At 38.7% G+C, this 22,068-nt stretch overlaps 3 protein-coding genes across 8 annotated transcripts in view; 2 read left to right on the plus strand and 1 right to left on the minus strand.

Moving 5' to 3' along the window:
- Positions 1 to 42: 42 nt before the first annotated feature.
- Positions 43 to 2,578, minus strand: Rps24 (ribosomal protein S24). Of its 2 annotated transcripts, XR_013101946.1 has the most exons (5): positions 2,495 to 2,578; positions 2,063 to 2,131; positions 1,544 to 1,867; positions 775 to 849; positions 43 to 171 (listed from the first exon to the last, which is right to left on the minus strand). XR_013101946.1 is itself a non-coding variant. In XM_076896731.1 (4 exons), exons 1-4 carry the CDS (start codon positions 2,495 to 2,497, stop codon positions 169 to 171), a joined length of 399 nt encoding a protein of 132 aa, XP_076752846.1. In that variant the 5' UTR covers positions 2,498 to 2,578; the 3' UTR covers positions 43 to 168. The 2 variants fall into 2 exon arrangements, 1 of the variants encoding a protein (XP_076752846.1); XM_076896731.1 differs by lacking the exon at positions 775 to 849.
- Positions 2,579 to 3,163: 585 nt separating this feature from the next.
- Droj2 (DnaJ heat shock protein family (Hsp40) member A4-like) lies at positions 3,164 to 8,281 on the plus strand. Of its 2 annotated transcripts, none has more exons than XM_076896695.1 (5): positions 3,164 to 3,306; positions 5,329 to 5,517; positions 5,597 to 5,897; positions 5,985 to 6,324; positions 6,411 to 8,281. In XM_076896695.1, the coding sequence occupies exons 2-5, from the start codon at positions 5,386 to 5,388 to the stop codon at positions 6,838 to 6,840; spliced, it is 1,203 nt and encodes a 400-aa protein (XP_076752810.1). In that variant the 5' UTR covers positions 3,164 to 3,306; positions 5,329 to 5,385; the 3' UTR covers positions 6,841 to 8,281. The 2 variants fall into 2 exon arrangements, with proteins under 2 accessions (XP_076752810.1, XP_076752811.1); XM_076896696.1 differs by having other exon boundaries at positions 3,167 to 3,306; positions 5,326 to 5,517.
- Positions 8,282 to 10,473: 2,192 nt separating this feature from the next.
- The window catches only part of LOC143424502 (uncharacterized), a 359,685-nt gene continuing 348,090 nt past the window's right edge, over positions 10,474 to 22,068 (plus strand). For all 4 annotated transcript variants that reach the window (XM_076896581.1, XM_076896582.1, XM_076896583.1 and 1 more), the window contains exon 1: positions 10,474 to 12,253. In XM_076896581.1, the coding sequence (XP_076752696.1) occupies positions 10,752 to 12,253 (1,502 nt within the window). In that variant the 5' untranslated portion in view covers positions 10,474 to 10,751. The remainder of the gene's footprint in view (positions 12,254 to 22,068) is intronic.

Raw genomic sequence — 22,068 nt, forward strand, 5'->3', positions numbered from 1 at the left:
GTACAAACAATGAGGTAAAAAAAAAAAAATAAAGCAATAAAGTTTTTCACCAAGAAGAGTTCACGTTTATTCCGTAAAACTTATCATAATTATCCGTGATAATAAATTATTATAATAATTTTTACGGCCATGTGGAGCAAATCGTGGTCTTCATGATGTCTGGTGGTTTTACTGTAATAAAAAAAGAGAAGAGACAAGAGTGTCAGTTAAATACTTAATTTCCAGCATCGATCAAAATCACACCTCACATGCACAAAACTGCTCTAGTTCTAATAGAAACATGAAACAGAATAACAATAAATATATGATATTATGAAGCAGAAAAACAACAATGTAGGATGGTGTCCGTATTTCAACTGGTTCTGTAGCTATAATATACCTTTTACCTTACAATAATTTTTAAATGCAAATATGATTAATAGTATAGAGTAGTATAGTGTATGACATGAGTATATTAGATTCTGAAATCTAATGGAAAAAATTAATTTCAATTTAGATTCTTGAAAATTGATTGTTCTAGGATATTCTATAATTAATATACACACTAGATACTACAACCACTTAATGAAAATTATCGTACAGGATTAAATATGTGTAGGTACTTATTAAGAAGCATTTGTTTCAATGAATGAAACATGTACTACAAGAGTGGGAAATAAAATTTATGTTATGTAAAAATCATAGTGAAGCACATCTAATCAAACTAAATAGGGGGAATATCAACAGAAAAAGATTATGAAAGAGAAAACGAAACTTAGAAGTTTGCATGCTGACCATGTATGAGCATCATAATTAAGCTCCATCTTGAGGCTTGTAGTACAAATGATGAGCATTTGACTACTTCCTTCCCTAGAATGTAAATAAAAAGCGTATACCACTGAATAGCATGCAAAAATTATATGGTACTTTATACGTGTAATTTTATGAGTTTTGTTGAAGAGTATAAATTATGTAAGAAATAAGAAAACTATGATGATTCACATATCCAGACAATTCTACAAAATTTTATTTAATGCTAGAAAAATAATAGAACATATACATTTTTGGATATTTCATATAATTTTAAATAATAAAGAAAATAACTTCAAAGAAATTATACTAGTTTCCTCATATGAATAGTCAATAAAAAAGAAAATACACTAATATAAGCACATTTAATATAAAATTAAAGTATGTGCTTTAATGTTTAATAAGAATGTTGTAACATATTTATATTATACTTATTAATACTATCATTTCTATTTTCTCTATTGTATTTATTCAATGAATATTCAAGAAAAATATTTATGATAAATTAAATATTTAATAGTATTATATATTAAATTAATTTAATATAAATAATCTATATTTATAAAAAATAAATAATCGCTTTTAAAAATAGAGAAGGCTACAAAAACTAATAATATAAAAAAACCATTACCAAATCAACATATATATAATCCACCACCAAATTATTACATATTATAACAAATTTTAATGATATTGGACTTGAGTGGCAGAATTTAGAAATAATAATTTAAAAGTAAATATAACTTTATCATACCTTTTTAGACGCAGCTCCTACTTTACTTTTCTTTGTACCCCTAACCTTCTTCATTCTGTTCTTACGTTCTTTGCGCTGTTTCCTTGTCTGCTTTTGTTTTTCGAACAGTCCATGCCTGGCTAGCCTATACTTAGGTTCAAATTTCTTGGCAAAATCCAACGTGTCATAGATCAGCGCAAATCCAGTTGATTTACCACCACCGAAATTTGTTTGAAAACCAAACACAAAAACTACATCTGGTGTTACTTTATACATTTTAGCTAGTTTTTCACGTATTTCTGTTTTTCGGACTGATGGATGTCCTGGATGAAATACATCCACAACCTAAAAACAAAGATAATTTTATGAGTATATAAATATCTTGACACATACAAATTTTATATACATAAATATATTAGTAAATCACAGTTATTTATTAATTTAAATGGATTATATCAGGTTGATATACATAACTACATACAGATAAACAATCTGTATTATCTTGATATAAAGATAATAAATGTTTACACAAATACATACCATTTGTTTTCGGCATAATAACCGATTGCTCATAAATTTCCTGGTTCTGATTGTTACTGCACCTTCCGTCTGTAATGAAGCATTAACAGGAGTTTAAGGTTATGTTTTGTTTAATGTTATTTTCTTTATAATTACATTATTTTAAAGAATAACATTTAGAAAAAGATGAAACCCCTTCATTTCATAATTTCATTTATAAAACTATATGAAAATACTTTTATATGTATTTACATTTTATCTTTCATTTAATGCTGTACTGTTAGTTGCAGAACTCACGTCATAATAATGTACATGTTAAATAGTAACAGAAATGGTTTTTACAAATTATATTTAGAAAAAGTGAATAATTATACAACGGTATAGATATTTTGAGTGCTTGTTTCATACTTTTCTCAATGATTAACCGATAGTTTTAGGATACAAAATACATACCATTTTGCTTGATTATCGTGCCGCCAGCAAAAGGACAGTTACGGAAGCGTGCAGCGCAATCTATGAAGGAACGATGTTTCCAAAAAACTCTATGGGATTAACAAAAATTGTTATTTTTTTCAGTTTTACATTAATTTCAGAGCAATTATAATCGAAAACATGTTAAGTATAAGTGTTGGATATACTGAATTAAACATTATTATTAAATGTTTATAACAATGTATAAGTAATATCGTTTTCTATTTAGGGACTTTGATGTGTGTTTAAAAAATTATTTTTTTGATTACACGTATATGTATTTACATATATTTAGGATTCTCATTGAAACTTGTATTATATCACAGTCAGAAAGTAGCAGTGAAAATGTATAAGTTTCATTAACAAAAGCTATTAGCTAAGTCCAAAGAATTTGGGCCACGAATTGTTGAACTGTGTACTTTTTAATCAGCGCTTACACATTAATCCAGTTTTAATATAGACATTGATTAATCTCATGTTTTATTTATAATATTATTACAAAAATTAACCATTTACTGTATTATCAACACAGTAGTGGAACACATACTCGCGAAATTCTTAGGAAGACCGTAATTGCGTTTGGCGCTGACTACGGTTCTCCTTCTATCTGATTGGTCCTCCCTCGAGTATCGTCCATTACTCTTCTAGGAAGTTTCGAGAAAGGGTACGAGCAGTAATATTGGTAGAGCTCTATTCGCTTACAACAGTTCGTCAAAAACTATTACGTGGAGTGAGACGAGCACTTAAGACACAAGGATATTTTCGCCAAGCGGGATTCCATTCTGCTGATATAGGTAAGGCAAAACTAATAATTGTGAATTAAAGAATATTTTAGAAAATATGCGCAGGCGAACAGAATTTCTACCGTTGTATCGTGCGGATCGATTATGAGTTCGTGAATTCTTCTCGGGATAGGAACCCGCACAGCGCTAACGTGCAGAGTTGAATTTCGCAAGTATCGAGGGATATTAACGCGATTTTATTCCCCTTTCGACGAAAGGGGAATAGTGAAGTGGACACTTGAAGGTTGAATAATATCTACTATGCATGCTTAAGCATATTGTATATTACGAAATACGCGTCAATGAATTTTATCATAGTACAATTTGTGCTCGTCCATGACTCGCACTTTATCGTTGAAAAATGGTGGATCTTCCTATTGCTTTCCGCGTGTCAATATCTAACGTGGTTTGAAGTTCCGGACAACCGATCTGTCATCTAGATCGAATAAGATATAATTACGATTTTGATTTCGCTTGCACTATTCAAAGCGCAATTCACCGTGCAGTCTGTATTCGAGAAAATTGCTGCTTCGATTGATTTTGCAATTTTTTCTTCACTTTTAACCGGTAATCCAGCCTTTTGAATATGTATATACGTATACGTACATGTATGTATATACATTAACAGAAGGATCTAGAAAGTGTGATGTTCTTTGTTCATAACACGACAAACACCTTGTTATATCGCTATACCGAAATGTGGTTTCAATTTCCTTTTCCGCATCAATTATATTTTACCATCTTAAAATGTATCTCGTCGCCATTTTGAAACCAAACACGCACATGGATACGATTTGCTGGACTCTTCTACGAGCGTATAATTAATCCGTTTTGGAGCTCAGTATATATTAATTATAAGATTTTTTTTTATTCAATCCGGCCCTTGTTCCAAAGGCATTTTGTTTTAGATAATTTTTTTATTTTTTACGTGTTTCACTTGTGTTGTATTGTTATTAAAATTAAAAATACTTGAAGTTCAAGGTCATTCTAATCCAATTTTTAAAATGCGCACGATGCATATAATACGTAACAATATTTTAATGTTTTACAGGAATATTTATGATTTTGAACGAAATAATTATTATGCGAAGCATATTCTCACATAAGTTTGTGTATCCTGCTTACATTTAATGATTTTTAATTCCAGCATACAACATTATATCGGTAATTAATTCATATGATAGATGTTCTATACAATTGTCAAGTTAGATAACAATTAGTATACTATCACAAAGTATAGCAATTGAATTATAATAATGCTGCTTGTAGTTATTAATTGTTAACGTTGCAATTCTAATAAATCTCTATAGTATACCTTTGTGATGCTTTATGTAGCACAGTTCACAACTTTCAATAAGTCTTTTTATATATATTTTTTCCTTTATATATATATATATTACTAATTACCATATAATAAGTATGTATTTTTATTAATGTTTTATGTATCTTAATATTTTAAAGTGATTTCATTCTATATATTTAATACCACAATGTATGTATAATAAAATGACGAGAAATAGAGAAGGAGCAATTTAAACAATAGTAACATCTTCCTTGTTAGAGTTTTGTATTTTTTTTAGTGGAAAATATAAATAACATGCAATTTCAATTATGTTATATAGTATTATGATATACTGTTTGCTTTGTTTGAACCATAGTGTTTGTCTTATACTGCATTACGAAATGGTTAAATGATCAAACTGTTGTCCTTTTCACAGACATTTTGAAATTTGAAAATTTTGATCCAAAACATTTGTAATTATTCTATTACTGCAATATTCATATTACATGATGAAATATATATTTTTAAAGATTCCTTTTTTTGATCAAACAAACTCTTATCAGATAAACATGATAATTTAATGGTACAGCATTTTGTCTGTGAGAGAGTTAATGACTTGATCATTTTTAATAACTTGATTTTTATAAATTTGGGAAAGTTACTGCAGTTGAGTACGGATTGTTTTGAATAAAAAAAGCCATTAATAATTATAAAGATATTAAATATATTATTATACTTTATCTGATTAGCAGCAGAGGCAATACTACTGTCATACTCGAAGATCACCACAGAAAACTAAATAAGTAAAAATGGTGAAGGAAACTACATTTTACGATGTTTTGGGTGTGAAACCGGGATGTACACAAGAGGATTTAAAGAAAGCTTACAGAAAACTTGCTCTCAAGTTCCATCCTGATAAAAACCCTAATGAAGGAGAAAGAGTCAGTAACCTTCATCCAGAAGTATTCCAACTAAATGTCATTAGGAGTTAGATTATTAAATCGTATTTCCATATTGTAGTTCAAGCAAATCTCACAAGCTTACGAAGTGTTGTCGAATCCTGAGAAGAAACGAATTTATGACCAAGGTGGAGAACAAGCTTTGAAAGAAGGTGGAGGAGGTGGCAATGTATTCTCCTCTCCTATGGACATCTTCGATATGTTCTTTGGTGGTGGTTTTGGTGGTGGAAGAAGTGGTCGCAGGAGAGAACGCAGGGGCCAAGATGTTATACATCAGTTGTCCGTTTCATTGGAAGAATTGTATAAGGGCACGGTTCGCAAATTAGCTTTGCAAAAGAATGTTATTTGTGATAAATGCGAAGGTATCAATACATAACAATTGTATAGTAATATTAAAAATTATAAGAGGATAGGTATGTAAAATACATTTATTTATTTTTTTTTGTCAGGTATTGGTGGCAAGAAAGGCTCTGTAGAACAGTGTTCAACGTGTCATGGTTCTGGTATGCAAGTTCAAATTCAGCAGCTGGGACCTGGGATGCTGCAGCATCTGCAAACTGTGTGCGTAGATTGTAAAGGTCAGGGAGAACGTATAAACCCACGCGATCGTTGCAAACAATGTGGTGGCAGAAAAACTATTAGAGATAGGAAGATCCTGGAGGTACATGTAGATCCAGGTATGGTTGATGGCCAGAAGATTCTTTTCAGTGGAGAAGGTGATCAGGAACCAGACTATGAACCGGGTGATATTGTTATTCTTCTTGAAGAGAAGGAGCACGATGTTTTCAAGTTCGTACTTTCATTTATGGTCATATTTGTTTGCATATATATAATATTGAACATTACCCGTTTATTTATTAATTATAATATTTTAGGCGTTCGCGTAACGATTTAATTATGAGGATGCACTTAGAACTTGTAGAGGCACTATGTGGATTCCAGAAAGTTATTCGTACTTTAGATGGAAGAGATTTAGTAATAACTTCATATCCTGGGACTGTTATAAAGCACGGAGACTTAAAGTGCATTTTGAACGAAGGAATGCCGACTTACAAAGATCCTTTCACACGTGGCAGGCTTGTAATTCAATTTGTAGTGAATTTCCCAAAATCTATCGAACCTTCCCTGATTCCAACGCTTGAACAATGTTTACCTCCGAGGGAAGAGGTTATAATTCCAGAGGGAGCGGAGGAATGTTCTCTTATGGACTTAGATCCAGAACAAGAAGCCAGGCGAAGAGATCAACGACAAGTGTATGAGGAAGACGAGGGTGGTCCTTCGCGAGTCCAATGTGCCACACATTAATTTAATTACATCAGTCTCACAATAAATATGATCATTTTTTCATTTTAAACTTCTGTCCCATTCGCTCGATTCTGAATCGCATATATTAACAGAAGAACGAAAAAATGCGGACATATAACAAAGTTCTTCTAGAAAAATGAAAAGAACCTGAGAAAAAAATGTTTAGATATGTGCACGACTGTGAAAGTTACACCTTACTGAATCAATCACGATTCTGATACAAAGATTACACACAAATACTGAATTGTATAGGGGGTCGTTGATGCTATTGGTATGGTACAGTTATCTTTACTTTTAAATTAAACAATGTAAATTCTAGTGGGAAAACTGGTAAACTGATTGCAATTAGAGAGACAGAAAGAGAGAGAGAGAGAAAGAGAGAGAGAAAGTTGATTGCTTCCTGTAGAAAATTATTAAAAATGATGTACTTATCATTAAGCAAAGTGATAAGGCAAAGGTGAATTTATTCAACATCTAACTTGACGTCGTGTAACATTAATAGTGAACGCAAACATAATCAATTGTATCATGTAACGCTAAACATTCTGATTATCTTCTGCTATTTGTGAATTTCTTTATCTTTAACAGTTTTCGACGCTCATTGATACGTGCATACTAAATGCTAGAAATAAAGTTAGACAGTCGAACAAAATTAGTATCTTATCTATATTCGTGTTCCCTAAAGTTCTTTAAATTATTAGCGTTTCAGTGCGCGCTCGGAGTTAGCTTAATGTCTATATTAGTAACATGACTTATTACGAATGTAGTACGAAATATGTTGGTGAACATTCTATTACAACAAAAATATCATGTTTGTTGTAGTTTCTAATATGGATTTGGAAATTGTTTTTCTCTTATGTTTTTTTTTTTTTTTTTAATGGGACATTAATTCCACTATATGTAGCGTTTAATTTGTTTATAGTCTTGCACTTTGAAGTATGACGATACTGAGGAAAGTATTTTATGTTTATGAATAATATAATTCGAGGGAAAGATGTTCCTGTGTGTGTGAAAGTGGATTGCTGCGCGTATTCACTAATATTGTTTATTATAATGAAAGAAAAGACGTTCCAGTATTTACTTGTAATTGTAATACTGGAACTGGGAAAGTAAAAGTATAATTAATTTCCGAAAATTGTATTTATTAACGTTATGGAGAAGCTGCAAGGATATTTCTAAAGATACATATTTTGTCTGATCAAGCTAAATAATGCGCGTAAACAAATGTCCAATTGAATGATCATAAATTTGCATAAAATTAAGTACGCCTTCAACATTCATATAATTTACTGTATTCAGGTCATGTACTCTCGTCCGTAATTACTATAGTGAATTTAAATAGACGCGTATTATAATCTTATTTATTATAGATAAATTGGTGATTGATTAGTACGTTTTTGAATCGTCTCGAATAAATTGGAAAAAAGTATAATGTCAAGTATGTCCAAAAAAAAAAAAAAAAAAAAAAACCGTGTCAAATTTGACCTTTGCCCCGCCCCCCTTCATATGCATGTACGTGCGATTCAATTTTTCTATTTATAATTTGATAAAATAATTATTTTTCATTCCTGAATTTTCTCTCGCAATCGTATCTCGGTGTATCAATGAAAATAATAACACGCAAGTGTAACGATAATTTTTTATTTCCCTACCAAAGAATATAGTGCGAGAGATTTATTATGCACGCGTGAAATTTTAACGCGATACGTCGTATTATATCAAATCGTATCTCTCGCGAGAGAGGTAACAATGTTAACGTGCCTTTGAGTTACGTGGAATAGCCTAACGATGGCGATATAATCGTATCGGGGGTCGATGTTTTTGTAACGTGCGTACACACGAGTGCCCGAAAGCCAGCCGTCGAGATGCCGCAAAGGTTTCTGGGTATGCGGAGGGAGCCATATTTTTCCAATATCAGTTACGCGAAAACAGCGTACGCATAGCATCTGCAGAATGGAATTTCGTTCATTATCCTGTGTCGAGGCGGTGTTTTACGAAGGAAAGTGACCGAGAGGCAAACGGCAAGGGGTTAGTGGCAGGGAAGAAGGCGACCGTGCTGGTTGAAATATAATAAGTGTGCGTTTCCACGCGATCAAGAAGTGAGGTTTGGTGAAAACGATGAGCGCGGCCCGCGCAGGTGTTCGAGTCGAGAAGAGGGTTAGTTAACTTAACCCGAGTTCGTAACCGCGACCGGTGGTAGTGGTGGTAGTACTAGTGGTGGTGGTGGAGGCAGTGGTGGTGGTGGTGGTGCTACTGCTGCTGTGACGATGACACAGCGTCATAACACGACGTACGTCCGTCCGTGCGATTTAACGCGAATTGTTACGGCAATATAAAGTGTTTTTTGTACCGAGAGTGCATTCGCGCCATTACCGATCGAGCGAGTCGTGGCTCGGCCACGATTAACCTTTACGTATTCGGTGCCGTAGAAAATGGCTTTCGTCTCTAGTGCGTGAACGGAGATACGGAGCGGCGTATTTTTTCAGTGACAGTGGCCCGGAATGACATAATCGAGTGCTGTTCGTTCTACTCTCGTCGATAAGTGCGTATATGTGAAACGGAGCAATCAGAACTGCGACCGCGAATAACGCGACGGAACCGTGGCAATGACACAACGACCTCAACGACCCGACTTTCTTACCAAGTTAAACTTCTCCCGTTCGTAAGTGTCGCGCTGTTTTCACCCGAATTGACTGCAACTCGATCCGCTCCTCGATGTCCGCGACGCGTGCAAAATATCTCCCCGCTGATAACACAGTTCTCCAGTAGTAACCTATTACACGCGTTACGAATAACAGCGTGTTCGAGAGTCTAGGTTAGTTGAATGCTTGGCCCCATTGTGTTGTCCCGACGCGACTGAATCGCCGGACGAGACAAATGCGCGAGCTGCCGCATTGTAAATCGACCTTGTGAATAACAGGAGAAGCGTAATTTCCTAATAAACAGCGTCACTCGCTCGCTGTGTATCGGGCCCGGTAGAAGCGACGAATATTCGCGGTGCACGTAGATGTTGCAGGATTTCTTTAAGAAAACATGATTCACTTATACGTGTTAAGTAATTGTACGATACTATTGTTTCAAGATACACTCTCTCATGGAAGAAGTCTACCTCTCTCCAATAAACATTTCCAGAAAAGTGTAACGTAACGCCTTTATCTTTAGCGCGAGCTACCACGTTTCGAAACGAAAACGCATTGTCCAGAAGGAAAGAGTGCTCGACCGCCGGTGAACGTATTATTTTCTCCTGTATTTCGATCGCACACTCGCTTCGAGAGCAAGAGGAGGAGGGATATCGACGTAATTTCGCTGTGATCCCCGATGTATCAGAATTACGAGCAACCAAGGAAACTAGCACCATGGTAGTGTGCTCCGATCGCGGGAGAGAGGTTAGACGGGCATTGACCGGTGAGTAGCGCGTGCCTGTCGTCCGACGGATACTCTCCAATTTCGAAATCTTGCCACCGTTATCGTTAGTTTAGGATCGGTTACCGTTCGAGAAAAAAGTGTTTGTGATCGTGCACGTGTGACTCGACAATCGTTCGCTCCGAAAGTAGTGAGAGAGAGTGAGAGAGGGAGAGAGTGTGTGTGTGAGAGGGAGAGAAAGATAGAAAGAGAGAGAGAGAAAATAAAAACCGGGCGAACTGTCCGTTTGGCATGCCGCGCGTGGTGAAGCCGAGGATGTCGAGTAACGAGAACGCGAACGACAGCTGCGAGATTCCAAGGATCGGTGAGCGCGCGTGGCCGAGAGGAACGATCGTAGGAACGCGGCGGATTTCGGCGGCGGCGAGCGCGTGATCGTTTCTGTTTACGGAGGATGCGGCAGAACCTGGAGGCATCTCCACGTAGGCGTGCTACCTGCGTTCCAGTGATGTCGGTGTCGGGGTTACTTGCAGCGCTGCTGGACCTGGACCATGGCCGGCAAGCCTGAGCAGCCGTCCACGCACCCTGTTCTCCCAAATCACGGTCATCATCATCATCATAACCAACAGCAGCTCCAACAGCATCAGCAGCAGCACCAGCAGCAACAACAACAACAGCAGCCGCAGCAGCAGGCGCAGCAGCAGCAGCAGCAGCAGCATCAACAACAGCAGCAGCAACAACAGCAACAGCATCCGCAACAGCAGCAACACTCTCAGCAAGCGCAAGGGATTCAACAAAATAGCGTTCTAGTCTACGTATCGGGAGAAAATTTCGCGTACGCGACGGCGGTCGGTCAGAATGCCGCCGCCGCTGCTGCTGCTGCTACCGCAGTCGGCTATCAGTCCCCGCAGCAGGCGACGTACGCCGGCATTCTGCCGCCGCAGGTGGCGACGGCGGCGGCGACGTTTCCCGCCAAAACCGCCATTTACTGTAACGATAACAACGGCGCCGTCGGCGGCGCGGTTAATAACTGTTGCCGGTTGAAGCCGCTCGAGTATGCGTCCACCGACGGGGAGTCGAGCCGATCGGCCCGATCTATGTCGACCGGTAACACCGAGGACGAAGAGGATTACGGTACGATCGTCTCGAGCAACGGTTTACTTTACAGACAGACGAATCTGGTTCACACGACCGGCACGGCCGCTACCACGACGATGACGTGCGTGGTGTCCGCGTGCGACAGCAAAAATCCGGGCAATCGAGCCGTATTGGAGAACGATTCAGGGAACACGGACAACAGCTTCGCCACGAGCAACGTCGAGTCGATCGGCAGGGTGAACGCCGGCGAGATGTTGTCCGGTAAATTGTTTCCATCGAGGATCCACGGTGAGATTTATCCGGCTGGAGCCAGGCTGGCAGACGGCTACAACAATAGCGGCGGTAGGATAGCGCAGGGGAATCCCGGGGAGGGCTGCGCTGGCCTTTTAACCGAGGACGCTTGTGTCGCGTACATGCGACAGGGAAACGAACCGTCTCAAGCGTCCGCGAGTGTTTTTCAAGGCAACAGTGTCGAGCAACGCGTCAATATGGATGGGAAGAGCCGGCAGCAGGACAGTTTCGATAATCAGCCCGGCTCGTCGCTCCCTTCGTCCAGCCCGAGCGTCGGTGTTGTCAGTGGTGGCGGTAGTGTTGTCGTCGTCGGTGGTGGTAGTGGCGCGGCTAGCTGCGACTCTGTCCGCTCCGATACCGGTGAATCCTCCACCTATAGCAGCCTGAGCAGTCCCGAAAGTCAAAGTCAATCGGCACACGACGGCCTGTCTGCCGCTACGGTAAACGGCGGCGGTTCGTGCGCGCAGCAGGCTGCGCGTCAGCCGCCGCTGACGCGCGTTAACAACGTGAACAATAACAACAATGTCGTTCAACAAAATTTAGTGCTCACGATGAACGGTAGTGCGGTGGTTACGCAGCAGCAGCAGCAGCAGCAGCAACAAGCGATTACGGTACCACGTGGATGGAAAAGGATATGCACCAACGGGGTCATCATTTATATCAGGTGGGCTACGTTTATTTGATCTTCTTTTTTTTTCCCCAGTCGTTATTGATAATCCGATGGCACGCATGTGTACTCTTGGCTGAAATGCGAGGACATTTGAGATATATTTTTGTAATGAATTTCTGTTATTGTTTTTATTCGTGTATGGTGTAGCTTGTTTAATGTATATTAGCGTTATTTCATTTTAGTGTTAGGTTGTATGGTACAGATATTCAAGTACTTTAAACTGCTAAGTGGAACATTTGGATCTTTGATGGATTTTTATTTTATGAAGTTTGCTTTTACTTTGGTACTATTTTTTTTTTTCTGGAGTTATTATAAAAGAGCTACGGAAAGAGTGTAACATCGTATTGTCATTTTGTTGCAGTTTCTTAGTTTTTTAAATTCGTTTTATCCTATTTAAGGCTCTTTCTCAACTAATGTGTTCACTGAGGATACAAAGCAGGGTACATAACATTTAACGATATTCTCGAATAACAATATTTTTCAAGCATTTAATACAATTAACTCTGCTACAGGCTTTGAGTTACTTTTAACTTAACTGTAGTCAGAAATAACTAACACTTCGTGAAGAAACTTGTTACTTTCGAGACAAGCATACAAATGTTGCCATTGATATCTGCAATTATGGAAATTAATCTGTACATCAATAATTCATTGGTTGAAATGGAGAAAATTTTAGAAGAAATAAGAGCATATTGAAGTCGAGTTAAAAGGACTGTATTGAGGTTGAGCAGGTGTCCTCACATTTCTAAATGGTGTGCGTACGAAGTAACCTGAGCCATGCTTTCTTTTTTCTTATGTCTGGTAATCGCCGAGTTTCGTCGCGTGTATTTTAAATCTTTAAATGGTAGTTTCTGTGTTTTAAATATAGTATAGATTCTTGTTTATTCTATGACGCACCCTTGGAAACGGGAATTTTCATTCATACACAAATGTTAGTGCAATTAGCTAGTACATATTCATGTCTCTGTAATTGTCTTATTTTTACATATGCAATGAATATTTTCTCTAAGTTTTTTAATGTCGAAGGCATTGAACAAATATTCTTCGCTTACATATTATATTATTTTTAAAATTTTAAATATACATAAAAGCAAGAAAAAATAAATAGCCCGATTGAAAAGTTCAGTTATTTTTACAAGATAACGATAATCGCATATTTTATGGATATTCCTATATTTATCATTATTGATTACTGTACGCTTAGACTGAAAACAACGAGTACTTAAATACTACACGTAAACAAAAATGTTTAGTTATTTTTGCATAATTCTTAAAGTCGCATATAAAGAAAATAATAAAAATCCCGCGACTGTTCAATAAATAACTTCCGAAATTATTTCTCAATCGAATGTTAATTCCGATTCTTTCACAGCAATGTTCTCAATTTAATTATCAAATGTTACGCAACAAAGATCGAGTGCTTCAATTATTTCAAACTTCGCATAAAAAAAAGGAAGAATATCGCGATTGCGTTCGTTTATACCCTTGTTCCACAGTAATAGTAAGAAAATAAAAAGTTGGTCATTACCGCGCGTTATTCAGAATCGACTTCGCCAGGGTTTGTCTTAATGGTTTGCCGGATAGTGGCATCGATCCGCGGTTAAATGTTCCAGCTAGAACTTTAATTTCGCTAATGGAATTAAACTGCGTCCAGCTCGAGCAAATAAGATTATCGAAGCGACCGGTAAATTGGGATAAAAACTGGCAGAGGGCACCGCCACGTGATTCCCTTCTGCCGTGCGTTTATCCGCAGCGAAGTCGCATCGAACTAGGCGTCGTTATTCAAAAAGCAGCCACGTTGCTGCGTCTCGACGATCAAGCATCGGCTCGTAACGACCACGAACGAGGGTTTCGTCGTCTAAGACGCGAAGATGCTCGCCTCTTCTCGGTTCTGTCGCCTCCCTTTTCCCGGCCTTTGTAATCTCTCCCGACGTTCGAGTAAAAAACACGAATTTTCGAGCGGCCAGGGACCCCTTCGTCGAACGCCTCCTTTCCCATCGGCGGCCAGCACGTGGAAAGCGAAGGCGTCTCCCTTCTAACCCCTCATTGTACTTTTATGGCTCTTTTCAAAGTCCATTCGAGAGAGGGTCACTTTCATCTCTTCCACCGCGCCTTTTTTACGGCTGTCCTCGCCAAGATGCTACGCGTCCGTCGCTGTTTTCCTTCCCTTTCACCGTCGTTTCCGTGAGGACGGCTCGCCTCGTTCACGGGGTGCGCGAAATAATTCCGCGGATTTAATTCCCTTTGACGAGCACGACCAAGCAACTTTGTAATAGTTCTTTAACGAGACGCGAGCAGTTTTTAAGGAATTATTTTCATTCAATAATTACGTGTTTGCTCTCTTTGCCTGTGTATTTATTGCATTATTATAGTAGAGTGAAGTTAGATTTTCTTCATTTAAAGAGATACAGTTTTATTTACATTTTATAAGTATTTAAAATAAATTCGTTTCCATATTGAATTAAGTTTGAAGTACAAGGGAGTTAAAGTCATATCAGCTCATACTTGCAATTCTGGATTCAATTTTCCCTTCACGAGATGAGAGATATTCGACAGAACAACCGAAGAAAAGTCGATCGTACTACCGCGTGGATTTACGTGTCCCATTTCGTAACGGAGGGCTGGTTTTAATCGCGGGAAGGGTATCGTAAACATAAAGTGAGCCCACACGGGTCTTAAGTAGACGTGAAATCGTACTTTGTGAGCGTTCACCTTTCCCCAGGGTGGATGACTCGGCGGGCGATGGGGTCGGAGCCCCGACAATCGCGCAACGTGATTCTACACGGATCACCCGGGATCAGCTGTGACGGGACACATCCACCTTTGTGTCGAACGAGGGAAGTTGATTCCACGAGGTGGCCGGGAAGGCGCAAAGGGCATTGCGGCGGCGGCGGAGGAGGCCTGACCTGGCCTGTCCCAAACCTCGTTAAAACGATCCTTCCTGGGATGGCAAGAGTCACGGTTTAAATGACGTTTAAAGGGCCCCCCCCCGACAAACAATGGCTCCGTTGCCTGCAACTACCGACGTCCGTGGTCCCTTTTCGCTTCTGGACCCAATCGCTCGGGCACATGGCCACTGATTTATGCTCTCCTTTTTTCTTTCTCTTTCTCTTTTTTTCCTTTCACTTCGTTCTTTCGCCGTCTTTTGTTTTTCGTCGCAAACGTAATTCGAATTCTTCGATTCGTTCACGTCTGGCAGTTTCCTTTTAAACCTCGATACTCTTCCTTTTCGAGCAAGTTCGAGTTATTCCTGTTGGTAATAATTTAACGAGTACCTGTTGTACCGTGCTCGAAAGGAACAAATCTTTTCATACTTTACCGCATCCGTAGTAATTTGTCTTTTATTCGTACACGCGTACCTGCCAAGGCAGTCCCGAACAAATTATCTAATATATTTCCGCGGGCTGCGCGTCGGGAGGGGTTAGCATTTATAATCCAGGCATTGAGAGGTTAAAATAGTCAGGCTCTGAGGCCCGAAGACGCGGCGTGGTAGCCGCACAGGTCGCGAGGGGTGAGAAACGGCCGATGAATTCATCGTGCGCACGAAAATTCTGCTAGCGAAGACAAATAGTTTTTGTCTTGTCGAGTAAATCGCCGATATATCTTGGCCGTGGGGCAAGGATTCCTTCAAAGATTCTTAGGCATCAGCATCCTACGTCCGCGGCGATGTATGGCAGGACAGATTCTCACATCGGCTCGTGTACAGGAAGCGATGGAATGGTCGGAAGGAAGGGTGAGCATATATAGGAAGGGAAAAGGAATTTCGTTGAACCGCGCTGTTCGTGCGATCATTGATTTACGATGGTACGTCGTAAATACCACCGGTGATGTACGACCGTGCCTCAACCTCTTCCCCCCTCGCAGCCCTTAGCCCTCACCGTGTACACCTTCCCCTGTCTTCTCTCGCAGATTTCTTCTTCGCTCTTCTTTCGCCTTCGCCACCAACGTTCCCTTTACGGACCTTCTTCTTGATTTATAATATCTGCGGGCCCGTTGTCTCTCCTCGTTCTCTCCTCTCCTCGTACCTACTAGCCGGACGTTTATTTGAAATTTTATTTCGGACGGAGATAAAGAGTAGCAATTTGAAATAGCACATTTTTATTTTACTTGTTCGGATGTGGCGGAGAGTGCTTCGGTATCGGTGCTGGTTTCGAGCCTTTGAGTGTGCGATTTGTGTGAAATTTTATTTCATATAAGTGCGATAAGTATTTCTTATTAATTTTGGAGTATTTCACAGAGATGTTCTTAAATTATCTTGATATAACTTCGAGGATAGATAATTGTTTAGCGGGGTTTTTATGTTTCGTAGCGAAATAACAAGAATTGCAGTGTTACAGAGGAATACTTAACGTTGTAATTCTAACGGTGAAGTGGTGTAATAAAGTTAGTCGTTGGTGTTCACGATTTGACGATATTATCATTTAAAACGGGAATATTAGCTACGATTAGTTCTGAATTTAAAGCGATACGAACGATAAAGCGGTATTCGATTTGAAATTCGATGTAAATGCGTCGGGCGAAACAAATTAGCATCGGGGATAGGGAATTAATGGCAGTGAAACATTCTACCGCGCGTCCTTGAGATTATTCGTATCCCTTTGCAATTATAATTTCATTCAAATGGGAAACGGTTGTCTCGCGAAGAATACCGTCGCGGTTCCGCGGCGTTGTTAATATTTGACCCGTTTAGATGGATGTTTTGGTGTATGTTTATTTTTAATGTAAATCTATTTAAATTAACGCCGTGTTGGCGACGCAATCTGCGAGATCCAGCGTAGATACTCGAAACTGCAATTATTCCCGGCGGAACGGTTTGAATATTCATTAGAATACTTACTTTGCATAGTGTTAAGTGCCACCATGAAATTTGTAATTGTGCCGGGGTAAAGGATAATCCCGCGCGCGGTTTCCATTCTATGCTCTGGAATGCATTTAAATGTTATCCTTATGCGATCCGGTTTTACTTCTATTTTGATTTACGTATTCCTTCTAGCTAATTTCTTCCTCATTTCCTAATGAGACGCTGCAACGGTAATTATTTCGTAACGATCAGGGAACAGTCTACGTTCGCCTTCCGTTTTTCTTGCAACAGACAAATTCAAATCAATTTTAATGTATCAACTGTAATTCCGTATATTGAAAAGTAATTCGTAGTCAAAATTAAATTGTCGAAGATGAAATGTATAGAGTTAGATTAAGGAAGAAACGTGTCAAATGTATTTGTTACTAGTTGCACTTTGTTTATTAATATTCCTTGCTTACCGTTTCTGAAGCATGTCGTTATTAATGTAGATCGAATTTTAGGCTGAACGTTAATTATCGAGTAGAAGCAGTTCGTTGTTAAATTATCTCTCAAATGGTTATATAATAGTATTATAAACAAGTCATTAACCACGTGGATGCTTTTGGGTTAAGTATATTGTTGGTCATTCTGCACGTATAATTGCCCGGCCATTACTGTTAATTGCATCAGACCCATTAAACTTTTTCATCCAAACGGGCTAGTTTTCTGTAAACGTAAAATGCTTATCAACGTACTTACTTTAATTGGCACGTGAAAATTTACTTATCACAGCGTTTGGTTTTATAAAATTAATTTAAAATCGTCGAATTTTATTGTTATCATTCTTTTAATATCCCATGCAGTGTGATTTGTAAAATCATATACTTACGATTCAGAAGCAGGATATTACAATTATTGCATATCTCGCGTTGAACAAGACAACTGATAGTTGAAAAAATAATCGCTGTTTAGTGCAAGCAGGCTTCTGTATCTTGAGCGCTACATGGAATGTATAAAATTGACTATTAAAGAAGTTTATGAATGGTAAAAATGATTTACCATCGCTCATGAATAGATTCATGAACATAGGAGGAAAGAATTTTCATTATTGTGTTTTTAAGGAAGACTTGAGTAGTATTTTAATATATACCTATGTAAACGTTCATGAATATTGTTCGAAAAAATAGTAATAACCATTTTACTTTACAACAGAATTTTATTCGCTCATAAACAGAACGAAATTATAATTAATTACAATTTTTTACTTTAACGAGAGCTGGAAGCCAACAGGTGTCATAAATGTACTGTTTGATGCCAGTTCAACGGTATAATACTGATGTATGAAATACCTACCAGAAATATGTATGACATCATCCTTTAATTTGCATATTACATTTTATTTCCATAGCAATGTATTGTTCAGTAAGATAAAACAGATTAGAATAAAAATGAAACGATAATATTTTCCTGATATTAGAGAACAGTAACAGATGCATAAATGATAACGCGTTCGATATTCGAGTGATGCAATCTACATATTTTCTGGTCTATATATACATCTAACTCTTACGTCGCACAGTGTTATACAAGGTTAAACTGAAATAAAAATCGCCGACAAAGTCGATTCATGCCGAGCTATTAAATCGCTCGGTATTCTCTCTCGCGTTCTTCGGTATTCCTAAAACTCATAATCGTATAAATTTTCACGACCCTCGGCGCACACGCGCGTCCTAGCACAGTGCTTGGCGCGTTTCTTTAAAAATCGATGCACCGTGCATTTCCAGATGCATTCTGAAACGCGTCTCGTCGCTGCATTTAATCTCTTTACTCATTGCCGAACGTGCCATTTAATAGAATCACATTTCGCTGCATTTTCCCGCGCAGACGAAAGCATTCGAAAGGAGAGCAGGGAAACCTTCCAGTTTACCAAGACTTAGAAGAATTTATGTACACGCATTGTAAAATATTAAATGCGCAATCCAATTACACCATGTCGTGAAACGACGAAAGAGCAATGAGATGATGTGTAGAGTTCTGAAATATGGATCGCAGAATCGCGTAGATTCATTTATTATTATAACACAGGTAGTTGGCTGTTTGAGAGGGAAATGGGGTTGGAGTAGCATCTTGGGATCAATAGAGATCGATCGAAGGGAAAAGAAGCGGGGACGTTCGTGACAGCGTGGATGTGGCCAAGAGAAATTAAGGTTAGCAGCACGAACGATTAGACCTCCGTGGGCTCTGGGACGACGCAAAAGGAAGTGGTTGCGGGGGCGGGGGCGGTGGGTCAGCAGGGCCCCGATCACCGCGAAAGGGGTGGCGTGAGGAGGCTAGAGGAGAGAACAGAATGAGCGATAGTTGCGCAACCACACCTCCACCGGCGTCGAGCGGCGATTACGCAAACGTGATAATTAATTGCCGGTGTTCTCTGTTTAATGACTCGTCAAGTCGTTTGCTAAACACGCCAAATCACCGGTACGTCACGAAAATCGCTATACAGGTGCATCGCGTTGCGTGTCGGCGCTGTTAATCCTACGGCGCAGTTTTATAATCACCGTTGCGACCAAATCCTCTTTTTCCGTCTCACTTTTTTTTTTGCGCGCGGTCAGCTCTTTCGTTTCTTTTTTAATCGAGGGGCAAATTTTTTTTTTTCGCGCGAGCCTGCGCGCTTATCCGGTCGGTGTAGTTTGGATTTTAACCCCGTTTCTCATTAGCTTCGAATTCCGTTCGTAATACGCGCGGGTTCGAACGATACTCGCCAGTCGATAGTCGCTGATTGCTATCGTTCTTCGATTGCAACGAAAATTTGCAACACGATTTCAGAAAAGAGATTCGAAATCGGTGAAACTATGGTTAGAGTTCAATTTCTTTAATACGATCAATGTATTTTATAAATGAAGACGCAAGTAGAATAAGAGTGTAAGGAGATATTTGTCACGAGTACAATTGATTTAAAAACGTTTAAATTCTTTTATGCATTTAATTCTTTGCATCTTGAATTAGATATTTATATATAAAATTGGCAAAAGTAAATGCATGAAAAGTTTCAAATATACCAATGTTTTTCAGTATATTTCATTTATAATGATCGTTATGCTACTGAGCTTTTTCTGAATACTAAACAATTGAACAGCGAGAGAATGTCGGTGTACACAATAGAAACTGGCAAAATACAGCAATTACGGAGGTATTGAAGTGATGCATGATCACGGCTGCCTTGGCAATACAGCTCTACAATGATACGTTGTACAATAATGTATCGCACGATGATGGTGGGTTAGTTGCCAAGGAATAGTAGGTAATAGCGGTAACGAGAAGTGGTCTGGTTTCGAGGATCGTGAAAGCGAATGTGAAGATATATCACAACAAGCGATTCAGTAGATACGTTTCGTCGGGAGTCCATCTTTAAACAACTTTGAACACTGATCTATATATCATTAATTAATTCAGAGGCATTGTTGTTTCTAATAACTTCGCAAACACTATTAAGTGTAACTCCTCTTTCAAATTACAGTTAAGCTAAATTTTATTTATTTTGCACCGTAATGTATTCGAAACTTTTTACTTACAGTTTACAGTACATTCGTTTCTTCATTTTCTGTATTTAACATACGATGAGATAGTATTACTTAACTTCTTATCTTATAAATAAGAAGACAAAATGGACAATGCAATGTGTGTAGGAATTATCAGTGTTAGAAATGATTGGCTAATATGTTGATAAAAAAAAGTACTCTACAATAAGTGGATATACAAGGAACTACCCTGTAACGTCGGTAGCGCAACGGTGAACATCACCGGGTGCGAAATCGACGGGTCGCGTGTTCAAATCTTTCTCACTTCATAGGAATTCCGAGCGATTTTTCACTCGAATTCCATGGTACGTCGTGTGACATCGCTAAGAGAAAAAAAGATGGCTTTTCAAAAATCTCCTCCATATTGGGTTTTCTCTCGAAGTTGGTTGTGAACAGGGTTTGGAAAATTTGACCATGAAAAACAGGGGATGGAGAGATAGAGAGTATCTTCAATCGCATGCCCAATGATGATGAACCAAAGAAAATAAATCGTGGCCAGGGTTAATCTAGCAGTGGAGGCACACGTGGCCAGGGTACTTTAGTTACCGCGATGCTCTGCCTCGGGAAGGTCTGAGATAAAGTCGCCTCTCCGACGTTGCTGGAGGAGAGGAGACTCTCTAGAAGGGTGATCTCCGTAAATGGGATGCGGGGAAACCAGAAACAGCGGTAAACCAGCCTCTGTCGCCGTGGACGCCAGCAATGTTTCCCGTTCTCTCCCTTCTTCTCGGCTCCATCCGGTCCCTCTACTTGTTTCTAGTGTTTGGCACGTTTTCACGTTTCCTTCCCTTTACCAGTCTACGACCGCTCTTAGCCTTCTCTCCCCTGATATTTCCCAGCAACTTGGTTCGTTCCTGTTGAACAGAGGAGGAGACGGGCGAGCGGGGAATAGAGAGACTGGCAGAGGTCGGCTGGCCATACCGATGGAAATCCTCGCGACTCGCAATTTCAGTTCAATCTGCAAGCCACATCCCCCTTCGTACGCAGCATCATGCTCCTATTTCGTGGACAACGGGTCCTAAGGCGGGGGTGGAACTCAATTCAGACTAATCTGACCCTGGCCCGTTTATTAAAATCTGAGGGCTGCCTTTTGTCCTTTTTCCTTAAACTCCTCTCCTTTTTTGGCTAACGTTACTCTCCTTGTTATTAAACGTAGTCTCAGTTACATAATTAATGTATCCAGTTATTTTTATTGCTAAATCAATAGAAATACTGAATCAAATTGATCAAATGCTCTAGGTATTATCTAGATGATGTTAATCATATAACTTGCAGTGGTATAAGTCTTAATCAAGTCCAAGAGGGATATTTTATACGTGCAAAAAGGGATGAAGGTAACAGCAATTAAAAGTATGTTCAGTGTAACCAGTATTATATTCATGTCTGCGGTGTGGTAATTTAAATATAATAGGAAAAACGTTTAGCAATAAATTTGTATATTATTTAACTAAATC

Source organism: Xylocopa sonorina, chromosome 6 (genome assembly GCF_050948175.1).
Source record: "Xylocopa sonorina isolate GNS202 chromosome 6, iyXylSono1_principal, whole genome shotgun sequence".
NCBI classification, from domain to species: domain Eukaryota; kingdom Metazoa; phylum Arthropoda; class Insecta; order Hymenoptera; family Apidae; genus Xylocopa; species Xylocopa sonorina.